The sequence below is a fragment of the Oncorhynchus masou genome, chromosome 13 (assembly GCF_036934945.1).
Source record: "Oncorhynchus masou masou isolate Uvic2021 chromosome 13, UVic_Omas_1.1, whole genome shotgun sequence".
NCBI lineage: Eukaryota > Metazoa > Chordata > Actinopteri > Salmoniformes > Salmonidae > Oncorhynchus > Oncorhynchus masou.
This window is the reverse complement of record NC_088224.1, coordinates 15778251-15798986: the sequence shown is the minus strand read 5'-3', so window position 1 is coordinate 15798986 and position 20736 is coordinate 15778251. Positions and strand designations below refer to the sequence as shown.

Sequence of the window (20736 nt, the reverse complement as noted above, 5' to 3'; positions counted from 1 at the left end):
GTTAGGGAGAAAGAGAGAGGGAAGAAACAGCAGGTTCACAGGAAGGAGAGGGAGGGAGTGAGGGAGGGAGAAAGAGAGAGAAACAGCAGGTTCACAGGAAGGAGAGGGAGAGGGAGTGAGGGAGAGGGGGAGAAACAGCAGGTCCACAGGAAGGACAGGGAGGGAGTACGGGAGAAAGAGAGGGGGGAGAAACAGCAGGTCCACAGGAAGGAGAGGGAGGGAGTACGGGAGAAAGAGAGAGGGGAGAAACAGCAGGTCCACAGGAACGAGAGGGAGGGAGTGAGGGAGGGAGAAAGAGAGAGGGGAGAAACAGCAGGTCCACAGGAACGAGAGGGAGGGAGTGAGGGAGGGAGAAACAGCAGGTCCACAGGAAGGAGAGGGAGGGAGTACGGGAGAAAGAGAGAGGGGAGAAACAGCAGGTTCACAGGAAGGAGAGAGAGGGAGTGAGGGAGAAAGAGAGAGGGGAGAAACAGCAGGTCCACAGGAAGGAGAGGGAGGGAGTGAGGGAGGGAGAAAGAGAGAGGGGAGAAACAGCAGGTCCACAGGAAGGAGAGGGAGGGAGTGAGGGAGGGAGAAAGAGAGGGGAGAAACAGCAGGTCCACAGGAAGGAGAGAGAGGGGGAGGGAGAAAGAGAGAGGGGAGAAACAGCAGGTTCACAGGAAGGAGAGGGAGGGAGTGAGGGAGGGAGAAAGAGAGAGGGGAGAAACAGCAGGTCCACAGGAAGGAGAGGGAGGGAGTACGGGAGAAAGAGAGAGGGGAGAAACAGCAGGTCCACAGGAACGAGAGGGAGGGAGTGAGGGAGAGGGGAGAAACAGCAGGTCCACAGGAAGGAGAGGGAGGGAGTACGGGAGAAAGAGAGAGGGGAGAAACAGCAGGTCCACAGGAACGAGAGGGAGGGAGTGAGGGAGGGAGAAAGAGAGAGGGGAGAAACAGCAGGTCCACAGGAACGAGAGGGAGGGAGTGAGGGAGAGGGGAGAAACAGCAGGTCCACAGGAAGGAGAGGGAGGGAGTGAGGGAGAAAGAGAGAGGGGAGAAACAGCAGGTCCACAGGAAGGAGAGGGAGGGAGTGAGGGAGGGAGAAAGAGAGAGGGGAGAAACAGCAGGTCCACAGGAAGGAGAGGGAGGGAGTACGGGAGAAAGAGAGAGGGGAGAAACAGCAGGTTCACAGGAAGGAGAGGGAGGGAGTGAGGGAGGGAGAAAGAGAGAGGGGAGAAACAGCAGGTTCACAGGAAGGAGAGGGAGGGAGTACGGGAGAAAGAGAGAGGGGAGAAACAGCAGGTCCACAGGAACGAGAGGGAGGGAGAGGGGAGAAACAGCAGGTCCACAGGAAGGAGAGGGAGGGAGTGAGGGAGGGAGAAAGAGAGAGGGGAGAAACAGCAGGTCCACAGGAACGAGAGGGAGGGAGTGAGGGAGAGGGGAGAAACAGCAGGTCCACAGGAAGGAGAGGGAGGGAGTGAGGGAGGGAGAAAGAGAGGGGAGAAACAGCAGGTCCACAGGAAGGAGAGAGGGGGAGGGAGAAAGAGAGAGGGGAGAAACAGCAGGTCCACAGGAAGGAGAGAGAGGGAGGGAGGTAGGGAGAAAGAGAGAGGGGAGAACAGCAGGTCCACAGGAAGGAGAGAGAGGGAGGGAGGGAGAAAGAGAGGGGAGAACAGCAGGTCCACAGGAAGGAGAGAGAGGGAGGGAGTGAGGGAGAAAGAGAGAGGGGAGAACAGCAGGTCCACGGGAGGGAGGGAGGGAGGGAGGGAGGGAGGGAGGGAGGGAGAAAGAGAGAGGGGAGAAACAGCAGGTCCACGGGAGGGAGGGAGGGAGGGGGGAGGGAGGGAGGGAGGGAGGGAGGGAGGGAGGGAGGGAGGGAGGGAGGGAGGGAGGGAGGGGAGGGAGGGAGAAAGAGAGAGGGGAGAAACGGGAGGGAGGGAGGGAGGGAGGAGGGGGGAGGGAGGGAGGGAGGGAGGGAGGGAGGGAGAAACAGCAGGTCCGGTGAAACAGGGCAGACTTCCATAGCTGCAGGCAGGACATCAGAACTGGACCAGCATCCCAACCAGTTGGACTGGGGACAGGGACAGACAGGCGTTGTCAGGCCAGGTAGTCCTGAGGCATGGTCCTTGGGCTCAGGTCCTCCAGCTGCTCTATTGTTTCACAGAGTGAAGCCTGATTTATATAGAGAGGCCGATGTGTTTTATGGATAGAGAGAGTGAAGCGTATATGTGCTATAGTGAGAGAGACATAGGAATGTGTGTTATGGGGGACTCGGACACAGGTCTATACTGGAATAGAGAGGGAATAGAGAGGGACAGACATATAAGGGTTATATAGAGAGATGTTCAGATATTTTATAGAAAGAGGGAGGAGAAACAAAGGAAGAGGTATGTGCTTAGCTTAGCAGCACTGATAGTGGCCAGAAGAAAAAACACATTTTCTGTGTCTGCATAGGATGCTTGGAAATGAAAGACCTTATAAATCACTTTCCATTGGTACTTGCAGCATATGTCATTTGTTCATGAATACCAAATGATGGTCCTTTAACCATGGTAACGCATTTAACCAACTCCTCTGACTAGAATTGCCATGGAATGCACTGCATGCCATACCAAACACATCAATATCTGGGACGCGGCTCTGGCTCTCTAACCAAAATAATTACTGTGTGTTTCAGGAAGTCTTCTCTACACTAATTCTGCATGGTAACAACACTTCCTGCTGTGTCTATCTGTGGCCTGGCCTTCAAATAACGACGCATATACTTAAGCCCTCACATCAGTTAGTGTTGACGATGTGGTTCTTCCTAGAAGTCTGCTGGAGTGCAGTCTAGTTGTGTTGTGGTGTTTGAGAAAGATGCAATGTAAAATAGACACATGTGAATTACAGCAGGCGTCTGTCTCTCTCTCGAAGAGACGTCACCACAGGAAAGGGTTTGGTTGGGTTTGATATGGCACACATGCATCTATCCACGTGTTATATAGTGATATCTGTCTCTCGGTCTGTGGTGCTATTTTCCCCTGAGTGCACGGTCATTCCATTTCCAGGTACCCTTTTGGTCTGAAATATGGATGCTCACATCAACACTCAATTCAGTTCAAGGGTTTGTATAGAACATAGTTATGATGTAAGGCTGTGACAAGAGAGAGAGAGTTAGATATGAGATACCTCATCCCCATATTGTTAGTTATTTATTTAATTTTTGCTCCTTTGCACCCCAGTATCTCTACCTGCACATTCATCTTCTGCACATCGATCACTCCTGTGTTTAATTGCTATATTGTAATGACTTCACCACTATGGCCTGTTTATTGCTTTACCTCTTTAATCTTACTATATTTGCACTCACTGTATATAGACATTTCTATTGTGTTATTGACTGTGCGTTTGTTTATTCTATACGTAACTCTGTGTTGTTGTTTGTGTCGCACTGCTTTGCTTTATCTTGGCCAGGTCACAGTTGTACATGTGAACTTGTTCTCAACTGGCCTACCTGGTTAAATAAAGGTGTTCTCAACTGGCCTACCTGGTTAAATAAAGGTGTTCTCAACTGGCCTACCTGGTTAAATAAAGGTGTTCTCAACTGGCCTACCTGGTTAAATAAAGGTGTTCTCAACTGGCCTACCTGGTTAAATAAATGAAACTTCACAAGATGCCAGCGATGCCATTTAATGATCCTGTCAATTAGGCAGTACAATGACCACTTCATGCATGCTGTTTATGAACTCAACACCCCCACACATGCAAATAGGTTTCAGTGCTCTAAAAGCTTTAATGGCCTGCCTGAGTTCTTTTTTAGAATGAGTCATGTGCATCTCATCTCGGGTCACGTGACACGAGCCAACCAACACTGTTCACAGCTTCAACTTCCTTTATGTTTCCACTTAGCCAGGAAGAATGAACTGAGAAAGTGTCATCTTAGCACATGTGGCTGTAAAAATAGCATCTGACCATTCTATCATTCTTTAGTGATCACTAAAGATCCCATGGCACTTATTGTAAGAGTAGGGGTGTTAACCTTGGTGTCCTGGCTAAATTCCCAATCTGGCCTTCATACCATCATGGCCACCTAATAATCCCCAGTTTACAATTGGCTCATTCATCTCCCCTGTAACTATTCCCCAGGTTGCTGCTGTAAATGGGAATGTGTTCTCTGTCAACTTACCTGATAAAATAAAACATTTCCATTCAGACTAGGAGTCAGATAAATCTATAAACCAAACATAATCTACTAAACCTAATTGAGTGATCATATTATTTGACTCAAAGTTAACCCTCAACACAGCTACTGCATAAATATTATACACTTGCACACTGTCATGGGATGTCATTGTCCCAAAGGTACAGTCCACATTAGTAAGGCCAAAGGTGAACATGCAAACTTGTAGTAACTGGTCTGTTACCAAACCGCAGTGCAGGCTTACTTTTGTTCATAATTCTCTCACTGTGTTGGACAAACATGCAAGGCATTTGGAAAACATTGGTCTTTGCTAACACGGTGATAAGCAGAGAGAGAGCGAGGGAGAGAGAGAGAGCAGCAGCGGCTGCCGGGGCCTCGGGCCAAACGACCGCCGTAGGAAAAACTGGAGAGGGAAAGCACCTGGAAGAAGTCCACGTTCTCGCGAGGGGTCACTGAGTTTTGTCTGGTGGTTTTCCCTACTGTAGCTGTTAACAATGCTGCTTTTCCTGTGGGCTAACAGTCAGTCGACACAGCTCCCAGCAGAGTACAAGCACAGGGTTAGAAACTGGGAGACGTGGGGAGCAGCTCTGGCTCTGGCACAAAATGGCTGCCTGCCTGCTAATTTCCCAAGTGGGCACTGCTACATGTTAGTAGAGCATGAGATGTTCCACACTCCCTCCTCGAGCATCGCAAAGCACTTTCAAGCCTGATGTCCGCGGGGGAAACACAATATGAATACAATGTAGTAGCAGTTTTCTAAGAGCTAAGTTGTACTGGGGTTTGTTTGAGTATGACAGCTGAGTCCTGTGAAAGCAGGGGATCTTGTTGTAATGGACACACACACACACACACACACACACACACACACACACACACACACACACACACACACACACACACACAGGGACCAGTGCTGAGTTCCCTGATGGCTCACTATGGAAACACTGTGTGATCTGGGCATACCAAAACAGGAGCGCTCCCAGAGACCTGCCCTGCCAGATATGATTTCATACCTTATGTAACCCTGAGACAGGGGCACAGAAACGTGTGTGTGTGCGTGTCATTTGGCGTTCTCAGGTAAAACACTTAGAGAGAGGACTGTGAGGGAGGAAAGAGGGAATGTGTCTCAGGTATCAGGAGTGCTCTGGTCTCAGCCTCTCCTCTCCTCCTCTTCTCCTCTCCTTCTTCTCCTTCTCCTATCCTCCTCCTCTCCTCATCTTCTCCCCCTCTCCTCTTATCCTCCTCTTATCCTCCTCTTCTCATCCTTCTCCTCTCTTCCTCTCCTTCTCTCCTCCTCTTCATCTTCTCCCCCTCTCCTCCTCTCCTTTTATCATCCTCTTCTCATCCTTCTCCTCTCCTCATCTTCTCCCCCCCATCTCCTCTCCTCTTATTCTTCTCATCCTCCTCCTCTCCTCCTTTTCTTCCCTCCTCCTCTCCTCTTATCATCCTCTTTCATCCTTCTCCTCTCCTCCTCTTTTTCCCTCCTCTTCTCATCATTCTCCTCTCCTATTCTCATCCTCTTCTCCTTTGTTCTTCCTCTCCTCCTCCTCTTCTCCTCTCCTCCTTCTCCTCTCCTCCTCTCCTCCTTCTCCTATCCTCCTCCTCTCCTCATCTCCCCCTCTCCTCTTATCCTCCTCTTCTCACGCTTCTCCTCTTCTCCTCTCCTCCTGTCCTCATCTTCTCCTTTCCTCATCTTCTCCCCATCTCCTCCTCTCCTCTTACCCTCCTTTCCTCATCTTCTCCTCCTCTCATCCACTCCTCTTATCCTCTTCTCATCCTTCTCCTCTCCTCCTCTTCTTCCCTCGTCCTCTTCTTCCCTATCCTTTTCTCATCCTCTCTTCCCTCCTCCTTTTCTCATCCTTCTCCTCTCCTCCTCTCCTCCTCTTCTCCTCCTCTTTTCCTTCTTTCTTCCTCTCCTCCTCTTCCTCTTCTCCTCTCCTCCTCCTCCTATTCTTCTCTCCTCCTCTTCCCCTCTCCTCCTCTCCATCTCTCCTTTCCTCATCTTCTCCCCATATCCTCCTCTCCTCCTCCTCTCCTCTTATCCTCCTCTCCTCCTCCTCTCCTCCTCTTATCCTCCTCTCATCCACTCCTCTTATCCTCCTCTTCTCATCCTTCTCCTCTCCTCCTCTTCTTCCCTCCTCCTCTTCTACCCTCCTCCTTTTCTCATCCTCTTCTTCCCTCCTCCTTTTCTCATCCTTCTCCTCTCCTCCTCCTCTCCTCCTCTTCTCCTTCTTTCTTCCTCTCCTCCTCCTCTTCTCCTCCTTCTCCTATTCTCCCCCTCTCCTCTTATCCTCCTCTTCTCATCCTTCTCTCCTCCTCTTCCCCTCTCCTCCTCTCCATCTCTCCTTTTCTCATCTTTTCCCCCTCTCCTCTTATCCTCCTCTCCTCTTATCCTCCTCTCATCCTCCTTTCCTCATCTTCTCCCCCTCTCATCCTCTTCTCCTCTTGTCCTCCTCTTATCCTCTTATCCTCCTCCTCCTCTTCTCCTCCTCTTCTCCTCCTCTCCCCCTCTCCCCCTCTTATCCTCCTCTCCTCCTCCCCTCCTCCTCGCCTCCTCCTTTCCTCATCTTCTCCCCCTCTCCTCATCTTCTCCTCTCCTCATCTTCTCCTCTTCTCCTCCTCTCCTCCTCCTCTCCTCTTCTCCTCATCTTCTCCTCTTCTCCTTTCATAGTGTGGGTGAAGCCTGTGGTAGAGGAAGTAACCTAATGCATACCAGAGGGTCACTTTTTATGTCTGTGTATTGGAAGAACATGTAAGAGAAGGGTGTGTGTCTGTATGTTGTGTGTGTGTGCGTTAATTAATGTGTGTAATGTGTTGATTGTGTGTATTAATGTGTGTATTAAGGTGTTGATTGTGTGTATTAATGTGTGTATTAATGTGTTGATTGTGTGTATTAATGTGTGTAATGTGTTGATTGTGTGTATTAATGTGTGTATTAAGGTGTTGATTGTGTGTATTAATGAGTTGATTGTGTGTATTAATGTGTGTATTAAGATATTGATTGTGTGTATTAATGAGTTGATTGTGTGTATTAATGTGTGTATTAAGGTATTGATTGTGTGTATTAATGAGTTGATTGTGTGTATTAATGTGTGTATTAAGGTATTGATTGTGTGTATTAATGAGTTGATTGTGTGTATTAATGTGTGTATTAAGGTATTTATTGTGTGTATTAATGAGTTGATTGTGTGTATTAATGTGTGTATTAAGGTATTGATTGTGTGTATTAATGAGTTGATTGTGTGTATTAATGTGTGTATTAATGTGTTGATTGTGTGTATTAATGTGTATATTAATGAGTTGATTGTGTGTGTGTCTAGGTGGTGACATTGTGGTACAGAGCCCCAGAGGTGTTGCTCCAGTCCAGCTATGCCACCCCAGTTGACCTGTGGAGTGTGGGCTGTATCTTCGCTGAAATGTTCAGGAGAAGGTGAGTGGTCCTGGTACACACACACACACACACACACACACACTGGGAGACACTGCACATTGACCTTATGTCATCTGTGACATCTTTTCAGTCCCTCTCGACGTGTCAAACTCATTCCATCTGTGACATCTTTTCAGTCCCTCTCGACGTGTCAAACTCATTCCACGGAGGGCAGAGAGTCTGTGGCTTTTCACTCCTCCTTTGTACTTGATTGATTAATTAAGGTCAGTGATTTGTAAGGAACTCCCCTCACCTGGTTGTCTATGTCTTAATTGGACACAAATTAAAAGGAGAAACCAGAAACCAGCAGACCCTCGGCCCTCCATGGAATGAGTTTGACACCCATACTACACTCTTAGAAAAAAATATGCTATCTAGAACCTAGTGATGCACCGATATGACATGTTTGGCCGACAACGATATCCAATATTTTCCTTGCCCCAAAAAAAACAATACCGATAACTACAATTTGAGCGGCCTTTTAAGCATTCTAGTACAGTTAAATAGTTAACACACACACACAGCGGTCTAAGGCACTGCATCTTATTGCAAGAGGCATCACTACAGTCCCTGGTTCGAATCCAGGCTGTATCACATCCAGCTGTGGGCGGCGCACAATTGTCCCAGCCTCATCCAGGTTCGGCCGGGGTAGACTGTCATTGTAAATACGAATTTGTTCGTTTTTTAAATTTGACCTTTATTTAACAATGCAAGTCAGTTAAGAACAAATTCTTATTTACAATGAGGGCCTAGGAACAGTGGGTTAACTGTCTTGTTTAGGAGCAGAATGACAAGTTTTTACCTTGTCAGCTCAGGGATTCAATCTAGCAACCTTTCGGTTACTGGCCCAACGCTCTAACCACTAGGATACCTGCCGCCCCAGTTCTTAACTGACTTGCCTAGTTAAATAAATGTTACACAAACACACACTGACCAAAAAGTTATTTTGTTGGCATTTACGTATGTCCCCATTACTAGTAAGACTTAATCAAATCCTATTTCTTTCACTTACTTGCTGTGCTGTTTCGTTGTTCATTTGTTCAGTCGTTTCATTCTCAACCAGGATTTCATCATACATGTCAAGCAGTGAAGTTTCAGCTCTGTCTGTCCGTGGCCTCTCTTCCTCGGTGCGCACTGACACTGTGTCCATTTCCGTCTTGTCCAGCATTTAACATTTCACGTAAAACCTGTTTCTTGTCTCCATCGAAGTATTCTTTCAAATGGCTGCTCGACTTGTTGACTGCTCGACTTGTTGACTGCTCAATCCACACAGCAGACATAGTGGTCTATGTTAGGACGGCTGTGTTGCACGTGTAGTGCAAAATTTTACGTGGCGTCATTGCGTCATGTACCTACGTTATATATAGGTATGCACGTCGGTTTTGCACATCGGCATTAAACTAGATGTCGATGTTGGCATTTTTAGCTAATATCGTCCGATTCCGATATGTTCACCGATATATTGTGCACCCCTACCTAAAAGGGTTCTTCAGTTGTCCCCATAGGAAATACAAGCTTGGCACACCTGTATTTAGGGAGTTTCTCCCATTCTTCTCTGCAGATCCTCTCAAGCTCTGTCAGGTTGGATGGGGAGCGTTGCTGCACAGCTATTTTCAGGTCTCTCCAGAGATGTTTGAACGGGTTCAAGTCTGGGCTCTGGCTTCGCCACTCAAGGACATTCAGAGACTTGTCCCGAAGCCACTCCTGCTTTGTCTTGGTCGTGGGTTTAGGGTCATTGTCCTGTTGGAAGGTGAACCATTGCCCCAGGCTGAGGTCCTGGGTGCTCTGGAGCAGGTTTTCATCAAGGATCTCTCTGTACTTTGCTCTGTACATCTTTCCTTCGATCCTGACTAGTCTCCCAGTCCCTGCCACTGATAAACATCCCCATAGCATGATGCTGCCACCACCATGCTTCACAATGGGGATGGTGCCAGGTTTCATCTGGACGTGACATTTGGCATTCAGGCCCAAGAGTTCAATCTTGGTTTCATCAGACCAGAGAATCTTGTTTCTCATTTTCGGAGAGTCCTTCAGGTGCCTTTTGGCAAAGTCGAAGCAGGTTGTCATGCCTTTTACTGAGGAGTGGCTTCTGTATGACCACTCTACCATAAAGTCCTGATTGGTGGAGTGCTGCAGAGATGGTTGTCCTTCTGGAAGGTTCTCCCATCTCCACAGAGGAACTCTGGAGCTCTGTCAGAGTGACCATTGGGTTCTTTGTCACCTCCCTGACCGAGGCCCTTCTCCCCTGATTGCTCAGTTTGGCCCGGCGGCCAGCGCCTCTAGGAAGAGTCTTGGTGGTTCCAAACTTCTTCCATTTAAGAATGATGGAGGCCACTGTGTTCTTGGGGACTTTCAATGCTGCATAAATGTTTTGCTACCCTTCTCCAGATCTGTGCCATGACACAATCCTGTCTCAGAGCTCTACGGACAATTCCTTCGACATCATGGCTTGATTTTTGCTCTGACATGCACTGTCAACTATTGGACTTTATATAGTCAGGTTTGTACCTTTCCAAATCATGTCCAATCAATTGAATTTACCACAGGTGGACTCCAATCAAGTTGGAGAAACATCTCTAGGATGATCAATGGAAACAGGATGAACCTGAGCGCAATTTCAAGTTTCATAGCAAAGGGTCTGAATACTTATGTAAATAAAGTATTCCTGTTTTTCATTTGTAATATATTTACATTGTGGTTATTGTGTGTAGATTGATGAGGGAAAACATTTCTTAAATGAATTTTAGAATAAGGCTTTAACGTAACAAAATGTGGAAAAGGGGAAGGGGTCTGAATGCTTTCCGAATGCACTGTAGAACTCTTTTTACATAGGATTCTATATGGAACCCAAAAGGGTTCTACTGGGAACCAAAACGGGTTCTCCTATGGGGACATCCAAAGAACTGTATGGGAAATGTATAAGAATTTCCACGACAGAACTCTTTTGGAACCCTTTTTTTAAGATCGAGCGCAGCATTTGCCAAAGTCAGTCCCCAGGACCCCAAAGGGTGCACGTTTAGTTTTTTGCCCTAACACTACACAGGTGATTCAAATCAAAGCTAGATTATTAGTTGATTATTTGAATCACTTGTGTAGTTCTAGGGCAAAAACCAAAACATCCACCCCTTGGCGTCCCGAGGACCGAGTTTGGGAAACACTGCTGAAGACAGACCGGTTGCTTCCGGGAATGTACCAATGCTCCAGCTTAACAACGTCTGTATGTAACAGATCGTCAGTTTGGCGTAGAGTAACTATGCTCCCCACATCCCCCTGAAACTAAATAGTAGCTATCAAGATGAAGATCATGGAGGATGTTTTTAATAGGTGCATTTCTCAAGTGGCTAGTTTGCATCAACTACCTTCACTAAAACCACTGCAAAGGTTTTGCCTGCAAACTTTGGTTTCGAGGCATGTCTGTCTTGTGATTGGTTGGGATAGTTGTCTGTCTGAAGAGGACCCTCCCCAGATTTTTTGTTGTTGTTGCCTTTTCAAAGTTACCAAGACAGTCCGTCATGATTCCCAGACCCTAGTCACTGCTGTTGCCTAGTGTCTGGTATCCAAGACTACCATCTTTCTGCCTCAAGACCTTGTTAGACCACTGAGCTAAAGCCTGGGGCGACATTATTACTGGGAGCTAACAGAACACACCTGAAGATAACACACGTGGACACACACACACGTGGACACACACACACACACACACACACACACACACACACACACAAACAGTGGTGTTTGAGGTCATTTACCATTTACTGTGTAACATGGACTGGTGACGGTTCATTCATTGCATTGTGTATGAGGCTAAATGAAGAGACATATCTCAGATGTCATCAGGACCAATGTGCCTGCCTAGTTATTTTTTAGCCAGTGCCTTGTTCTCACCAAGCCTGCCTGTCATGCATCTGAGTCCCAAATGGCACCCTATTACCTTTATAGTGCACTACTTTCAACCAGGGCCAATAGGGCTCTGGTCAAAAGTAGTGCACTATGTAGGGAATAGGGTGCCATTTGCAACACACATATACTCTCATTTGGAAGCCACATACACTGCATGGGCAAAAGTATGTGAACATCCCTTCAAATTAGTGGACTCTGCTATTTCAGCCACACCCTTTGCTGACAGGTGTATAAAAGTTGGTGGAGGAGGAATAATGGTATTGGGGCTGTTTTTCATGGTTCAGGCCCCTTAGTTCCAGTGAAGGGAAATATTAACGCTACATCGTGCAATGACATTCCAGACAATTCTGTGCTTCCAACTTTCGTGCAACAGTTTGGGGAAGGCCCTTTCCTGTTTCAGCATGAAAATGCCACCTTGCACAAAGTGAGGTCCATACAGAAATGGTTAGTCAAGATTGGTGTGGAAAAACTTGACTGGCCTGCACAGAGCCCTGACCTGAACCCCATAAAATACATTTGGGAACGAATTGGAACGCAAACTGCGAGCCAGGCCTAATCGCCCAACACCAGTGCCGACCTCACTAATGCTCTTGTGGCTGAATGGAAGCAAGTCCCCGCAGCAATGTTCCAACATCTAGTGGAAAGCCTTCCCAGAAGAGTGGAGGCCGTTACAGCAACAAAGGGTGTTCGAGGAGCAGGTGTCCACATACATTTGACCATTTAGTGTATCTCTGACCACAGGTTACAGAAACCCATGGGCACTTTTTGTAATGTTGATCTCCAGACTAGAGGTCGACCGATAATGATTTTTCAACGCCGATACCAATACTGATTATTGGAGGACCAAAAAAAGCCGTTACCGATTAATCGGCCTATTTAAAAAATAAAATAAAAGTTTTTTTAAATATATATATTTGTAATAATGACAATTACAACAATACTGAATAAACACTTATTTTAACTTAACCTCTTAATACTCCCCACCCCGGATCCGGGATCGTGAATAAAGCCTCAGGCTCATTAGCATAACGCAACATTAACGATTTCTGAAAATCGCAAATAAAATGAAAATAATGCACCTGCTCTCAAGCTTAGCCTTTTCTTAACAACACTGTCATCTCAGATTTTCAAAATATGCTTTTGAACCATAGCAAATCACTAATTTGTGTAAGAGTATGCTAAGCTAGCTTAGCATTTTGAGTAGCATTTAGCACGCAACATTTTCACAAAAACCAGATAACCAAATAAATAAAATCATTTACCTTTGAAGAGCTTCGGATGTTTTCAATGAGGAGACTCTCAGTTGCATAGCAAATGTTCAGTTTTTCCTGAAAGAATCTTTGTGTAGGAGAAATCGCTCCGTTTTGTACATCACATTTGGCTACCGAAACGAACCGAAAATTCAGTCACCAAAACGTCAAACTTTTTCCGAATTAACTCCATAATATCGACCGAAACATGGCAAACGTTGTTTAGAATCAATCCCCAAGGTGTTTTTTCACATATCTCTTCATTGATATGCAGTTCGTGGAAGCCTGCTTTCCCCTCAGAATCGCATGGAAAAATACCAGCAGCTGAAAAAGACGCACCAATTTCGACGGAGGACACCGGGCGGACACCTGGAAAATGTAGTCTCTTATGGTCAATCTTCCAATGATATGCCTACAAATACATCACAATGCTGCAGACACCTTGGGGAAACGACAGAAAGGGCAGGCTCATTCCTCTCGCATTCACAGCCATATAAGGAGACAATGGAAAACGGAGCCTCAAAAATCCTGCTGGTTTCCTGGTTGCCGTTTCATCTTGGTTTTGCCTGTAGCTCCCGTTCTAGGGCACCCACAGACAATATCTTTGCAGTTCTGGAAAATTCAGAGTGTTTTCTTTCCAAAGCTATCAATTATATGCATAGTCGAGCATCTTTTTGTGACAAAATATCTTGTTTAAAACGGGAACGTTTTTCATCCAAAAATGAAATTGCGCCACTAGAGTTTCAAGAGGAAAACGGAGCCTCAATCAATAAAATCAATTTAGCCTTAAATAAATAATGAAACATGTTCAATTTGGTTTCAATAATGCAAAAACAAAGTGTTGGAGAAGAACGTAAAAGTGCAATATGTGCTATGTAAGAAAGCTAACATTTAAGTTCCTTGTTGAGAACATGTGAAAGCTTACGGTTGAGGTTATTATAGGAATTATAGGACTATTTCTCTCTATACCATTTGTATTTCATATACCTTTGACTATTGGATGTTCTTATAGGCACTTTAGTATTGTCAGTGTAACAGTATAGCTTCCGTCCCTCTCCTCGCCCCTACCTGGGCTCGAACCAGGAACACATTGACAACAGCCACCCTTGAAGCATCGTTACCCATCGCTCCACAAAAGCCGCGGCCCTTGCCGAGGGGAAGAGGGGAACAACTACTCCAATTCTCAGAGTGAGTGACGTCACCGATCGAAACGCTATTAGCGCGTACCCCGCTAACTAGCTAGCCATTTCACATCGGTTCCACCAGCCTAAGAGAGTTGATAGGCTTGAAGTCATAAACAGCTCAATGCTTGAAGCATTGCGAAGAGCTGCTGGCAAACACACAAAAGTTCTGTTTGAATGAATTCTTACGAGCCTGCTGCTGCCTACCATCGCTCAGTCAGACTGCTCTATCAAATATCAAATCATAGACTGAATTATAACATAAAAACACACAGAAATACGAGCCTTTGGTCATTAATATGGTCGAATCCGGAAACTATCATTTCAAAAACAAAACGTTTATTCTTTCAGTGAAATACGGAACCGTTCCGTATTTTATCTAACGGGTGGCATCCCTAAGTCTAAATATTGCTGTTACATTGTACAACCTTCAAAGTTATGTCATAATTATGTGCAATTCTGGCAAATTAATTACGGTCTGGACTCACACAGTGGACTTCACACAGTTTGCAACTAGCCAGGTGGCCCAAACTGCTGCATATACCCTGACTACTTGCACGGAATGCATGTGAAGTGACACAATTTCTCTAATGATAAGAAATTGATGTTAGCAGACAATATTAACTTAAAATATGCAGGTTTAAAAATATATACTTGTGTTTTGATTTTAATGAAAGGCATTGATGTTTATGGTTCGGTTTGGTGCAACGACAGTGCTAAATCATCGCCCGTTTGGCGAAGTAGGCTGTGATTTGATGAGAAATTAACAGGCACCGCATCGATTATATGCAACGCAGGACACATTAGATAAACGGGTAATATCATCAACCATGTGTAGTTAACTAGTGATTATGTGAAGATTGATTGTTTTTTATAAGTTTAATGCTAGCTAGCAACTTACCTTGGCTTCTTGCTGCCCTCGCGTAACAGGTAGTCATACTGCCACGCAGTCTTCTCGTGGAGTGCAATGTAAGGAAGGTGGTTAGAGCATTGGACTAGTAACCGGAAGGTTGCAAAAATGATTCCCCAAGCTGACAAGGTAAAAATCTGTCGTTCTGCCCCTGAACAAGGCAGTTAACCCACTAGGCCGTCATTGAGAATAAGAATGTGTTCTTAACCTCTAGTGTCGAGCAATCCATTATCCGGGAGCGTAATCATAGCCTCAAGCTCATTAGCATAACGCAACGTTAACTATTCATGAAAATCGCAAATGAAATGAAATACATATATTGGCTCACAAGCTTAGCCTTTTGTTAACAACACTGTCATCTCAGATTTTCAAAATATGCTTTTCAACCATAGCTACACAAGCATTTGTGTAAGAGTATTGATAGCTAGCATAGCATTAAGCCTAGCATTCAGCAGGCAACATTTTCACAAAAACAAGAAAAGCATTCAAATAAAATAATTTACCTTTGAAGAACTTCGGATGTTTTCAATGAGGAGACTCTCAGTTAGATAGCAAATGTTCAGTTTTTCCAAAAAGATTATTTGTGTAGGAGAAATCGCTCTGTTTTGTTCATCACGTTTGGCAAAGAAAAAAAAAACGAAAATTCAGTCATTACAACGCCGAACTTTTTTCCAAATTAACTCCATAATATCGACAGAAACATGACAATTGTTGTTTAGAATCAATCCTCAAGGTGTTTTTCACATATCTATTCGATGATAAATCATTTGTGGCAGTTGCCTTTCTCCTCTGAACCAAATGGAAAAGTGCACGCAGCTGGAGATTGCGCAATCATTTTGACGGAGGACACCAAGCGGACACCTGGTAAATGTAGTCTCTTATGGTCAATCTTCCAATGATATGCCTACAAATACGTCACAATGCTGCAGACACCTTGGGGAAACGACAGAAAGTGTAGGCTCTTTCCTGGCGCATTCACAGCAGTCCTGTATGAAATTTCATCTTGGTTTCGCCTGTAGCATTAGTTCTGTGACACTCACAGACAATATCTTTGCAGTTTTGGAAACGTCGGAGTGTTTTCTTTCCAAAGCTGTCAATTATATGCATAGTCGAGCATCTTTTCGTGACAAAATATCTTGTTTAAAACGGGAACGTTTTTTTATCCAAAAATTATAAGAGCGCCCCCTATATCGAAGAAGTTAACTGACTTGCCTAGTTAAATAAAGTACCGATTTCCGATTGTTATGAAAACTTGAAATATGGCCCTAATTAATCGGCCATTTCGAGTAATCGGTCGACCTCTACTCCAGACCTAGTGCAGTGATTTCATAAAACTGGAAAAGTAAAATGTACTCAAAAAAAACTGTCAACTGCATTTATTTTTAGCAAACTTAACATGTGTAAATATTTGTATGAACATAACAAGATTCAACAACTGAGACATAAACTGAGCAAGTTCAGTGAGACATGTGACTAACAGAAATGGAATAATGTGTCCCTGGACAAAGGGGGGGTCAAAATAAAAAGTAACAGTCTGGTGTGGCCACCAGCTGCATTAAATACTGCAGTGCATCTCCTCCTCATGGACTGCACCAGATTTGGCAGTTCTTGCTGTGAGATGTTACCCGACTCTTCCACCAAGGCATCTGTAAGATCCCAGACATTTCTGGGGGGAATGGCCCTTGCCTTCACCCTCTGATCCAACAGGTCCCAGACGTGCTCAATGGGATTGAGAACACTCACATTCCTGTCTTGCAGGAAATCACGCACAGAACGAGCAGTATGGCTGGTGGCATTGTCATGCTGGAGGATCATGTCAGGATGAGCCTGCATGAAGGGTAGCACATGAGGGAGGAGGATATCTTCCCTGTAACGCACAGCGTTGAGATTGCATGGAATGACAACAAGCTCAGTCCGATGATGCTGGGACACACCGCCCCAGAACATGACAGACCCTCTACCTCCAAAACCGCTCCAGAGTGCAGACCTCGGTGTAACGCTCATTACTTCAACGATAAACGCGAATCCGACCATCACCCCTAGTGAGACAAAACTGCGACTCGTGAGTGAAGAGCACTTTTTGCCAGTCCTGTCTGGTCCAGCGATGGTGGATTTGTGCCCATAGGCGACATTGTTGCCAGTGATGTCTGGCGAGGACCTGCCTTACAACAGGCCTACAAGCCCTCAGTCCAGCCTCTCTCAGCCTATTGCGGACAGTCTGAGCACTGATGGAGGGATTGTGCATTCCTGGTGTAACTCGGGCAGTTGTTGTTGCCATCCTGTACTGATGTTCGGATGTACCGATCCTGTGCACGTATTGATACACGTGGTCTGCCACTGCGAGGATGATCAGCTGTCCATTCTGTCTCCCTGTAGTGCTGTCTTAGGCATCTCACAGTACAGACATTGCAATGTATTGCCCTGGCCACATCTACAGTCCTCATGCCTCCTTGCAGCATGCCTAAGGCACATTCACGCAGATGAGCAGGGACCCAGGGCATCTTTCTTTTGGTGTTTTCCAGAGTCATTAGAAAGGCCTCTTTAGTGTCCCTTTCCACCATAATTTGCAAATAAATTCATTAAAAATCCTACAATGTGATTTTCTGGATTTTTTTCCCTCATTTTGTCATAGTTGAAGTGTACCTATGATGAAAATTACAGGCCTCATCTTTTTAAATGGGAGAACTTGCACAATTGTGGCTGATTAAATACTTTTTTGCCCCACTGTATGTTTTTCATGGAATTACTCGACTTGGGGGTTTCCTCACTAATATTGACTGGAAATATGATTTCTACTGGTACATTTTTGTCAGTTTGGTTATCAATAAAATTCTGACACAGTTGGCTGTGGTTGCAGGCAGCAGAGGATTCACTTTCTTGATATGGGTATTTGTCAGTTTGTGGTGTAACATACTTCGTCTACTGAAATCCCAAGCTGTTCAATCCTCCCTCACTTCAGTAAAGTAAATGCAATGATAGAGTCAAGTTGCAGCCTCTTTCTGTAATACAATGTATATTTCTTTGCTGTAGGGTTTACTTATATATTACTGTTTTGTGTTTGTGATGCATATGAGAGAGAGTCACTGGTGTAAAAGAGAAGCGGTCAATAGTAGTGAACTAAATAGTAAATAGGATGCCATTTGGGACACAATCATTGTTGTGGTTAGGGAGCAGTGCCAACAGGGAGGGATCTGTCTGTAATTTTTGTTTCCTTTCCCAACCGTCTGTCCTTACAACGAGACACACGGCTCCCCCTCTCACTAACGACGGATGTGTGTGTGTGTGTCCGTTCATTATTGTGTGGATGCGTGCATGTGTTTGGCATGTGTGTGGCATGTATGTGTGTTTTTTACAGTATGTGTGTGTGTACAGTACATGTATGTGTGTTTTGTACAGTATGCGTGTGTGTACAGTACATGTGTGTTTTGTACAGAATATGTGTGTGTGTTTTGTACAGTATGTGTGTGTGTTTTGTACAGTATGCGTGTGTGTTCAGTACATGTGTGTGTGTGTTTTGTACAGTATGTGTGTGTACAGTACATGTGTGGTTTGTACAGTATATGTGTGTACAGTATGTGTGTGTGTGTTGTACAGTATGTGTGTGTTTCGAACAGAATGTGTGTGTACAGTATGTGTGTGTTTTGTACAGTATGTGTATGTACAGTACGTGTGTGTTTTGTACAGTGTGTGTGTACAGCGCGTGTGTGTTTTGTACAGTATGTGTGTTTTGTACATATGTGTGTGTGTATGTTTTGATTTTCCCGCTGTAGCCCGATGACTGATTATGGCTGATAATTCCCCATTGTCCTGGAGAGGATGTGGTGGGCTGTGTTTTCCCATAACGCTGAGGTCACAGGCAGAACACTGAGGACGGACAAATGGACAGGTGGGATGGAGGAGAGGACAGATCTCTGTCTTGGGATGACGATATCCTGTCTCTGTCACGTCCTAACCATAGAGAATACTTATTTTCTATGGTGGAGTAGGTCAGGGCGTGACTGGGGGGTTAGTCTAGTTAATATTTTCTATGTGGGGTTCTAGTTTTGTTTTCTATGTTGGTGTTTGGTATGATTCCCAATTAGAGGCAGCTGGCTATCGTTGTCTCTAATTCGGGATCATGTTTAAGTAGAATTTTTCCACCTGTGTTTTGTGGGATATTGTTTATGTGTAGTTGCATGTCAGCACTCCATTGTCGTCAGGTTTCGTTGAGTCTTTATTGTTTTGTTGTGTGGTTCACTTATTTCTAATAGAAGATGTGGAACCCAGATCACGCTGCACAGTTGTCCGAGTATGCTTCCAACGATCGTGACAGAATATCCCAAGAAGCATGCCCGGGAGGAGATGGCAGCCTGGTCTTTGGAGGAGATCGAGGAGAGAATATCCTGGATTTGGGAGGAAGTCTTGGCAAGACACGAAAGCCTGCCGTGGAAAGAGACGCAAGGAGAGAAGGGAGTACAGCGACGACCCCGGGGTTCGCGGCCACGGGGGGGGCACATGGGGTGGTCGGCGGAACCGGGGAGTGAGCCAGAGCCTGTGTGGGAGTCGATAGAAGAAGGTAATGAGAGATACCGGAGAGAGGTGGTGGAAAGGAGTATGCTACAGCGCAGGCGCCTTCTCAGCCCGGCACCATCTGTTTCAGCTCTACGCACCAGGTCTCCAGTACACCTTCTCAGCCCGGCACCATCTGTGCCAGCTCTACGCACCAGGTCTCCAGTACACCTTCTCAGCCCGGCACCATCTGTGCCAGCTCTACGCACCAGGTCTCCAGTACACCTTCTCAGCCCGGCACCATCTGTGCCAGCTCTACGCACCAGGTCTCCAGTACACCTTCTCAGCCCGGCACCATCTGTGCCAGCTCTACGCACCAGGTCTCCAGTGAGCCTTCTCAGCCCGGCACCATCTGTGCCAGCTCTACGCACCAGGTCTCCAGTACACCTTCTCAGCCCGGCACCATCTGTGCCAGCTCTACGCACCAGGTCTCCAGTACACCTTCTCAGCCCGGCACCATCTGTGCCAGCTCTACGCACCAGGTCTCCAGTACACCTTCTCAGCCCGGCACCATCTGTGCCAGCTCTACGCACCAGGTCTCCAGTACACCTTCTCAGCCCGGCACCATCTGTGCCAGCTCTACGCACCAGGTCTCCAGTACACCTTCTCAGCCCGGCACCATCTGTGCCAGCTCTACGCACCAGGTCTCCAGTACACCTTCTCAGCCCGGCACCATCTGTGCCAGCTCTACGCACCAGGTCTCCAGTACACCTTCTCAGCCCGGCACCATCTGTGCCAGCTCCTCTCACTTGCCGTGCAAAGTGTGTTAAAGTTCCGGTACAAATTATGCCGGCTATACGCACCAGGTCTCCAGTGAGCCTTCACAGCCCAGTACGTCCTGTGCCAGCTCCTCACACTTGCCGTGCGAAGTGTGTTAACTTCTTGGTTACTGGGGGGCAGTATTGAGTAGCTTGGATGAATAAGGTGCCCAGAGTAAACTGCCTGCTACTCAGCCATAAAAGCTAGAATATGCATATAATTTGTATATTTGGATAGAACACGCGGAATTTTCTTGATGTCTGTGAGTATAACAGAACTCATATGGCAGGTGAAAACCTGAGAAAAATCCAACCAGAAAGTGCGATATCTGAGGTTTGTAGGTTTTCAACTCATAGCCTATCGAAGATACAGTGGTATATTGGTCATGTTACACTTCCAAAGGCTTCCACTAGATGTCAACGGTCTTTAGAACCTTGTTTGATGCTTCTACTGTGAAGTGGGGCCGAATGATATTGAGCCAGGTGTTTGGCAGATTGCCACGAGCTCGTGACTCGCAGTCATGTGAAAGTTAGCTTGCGTTCCATTGCTTTTCTACAGACAAAGGAATTCTCCAGAACCTCCAGCTCCAGGGCAGGAGCCTT

General features: G+C 45.9%; 1 protein-coding gene across 1 annotated transcript in view; it reads left to right on the top strand.

Moving 5' to 3' along the window:
• Window positions 1-20736, top strand: part of LOC135551790 (cyclin-dependent kinase 6-like) — an 88078-nt gene that overhangs the window by 47559 nt on the left and 19783 nt on the right. The window contains exon 5 of the mRNA XM_064983016.1: window positions 7477-7586. Within this exon, the coding sequence (XP_064839088.1) occupies window positions 7477-7586 (110 nt within the window). The remainder of the gene's footprint in view (window positions 1-7476; window positions 7587-20736) is intronic.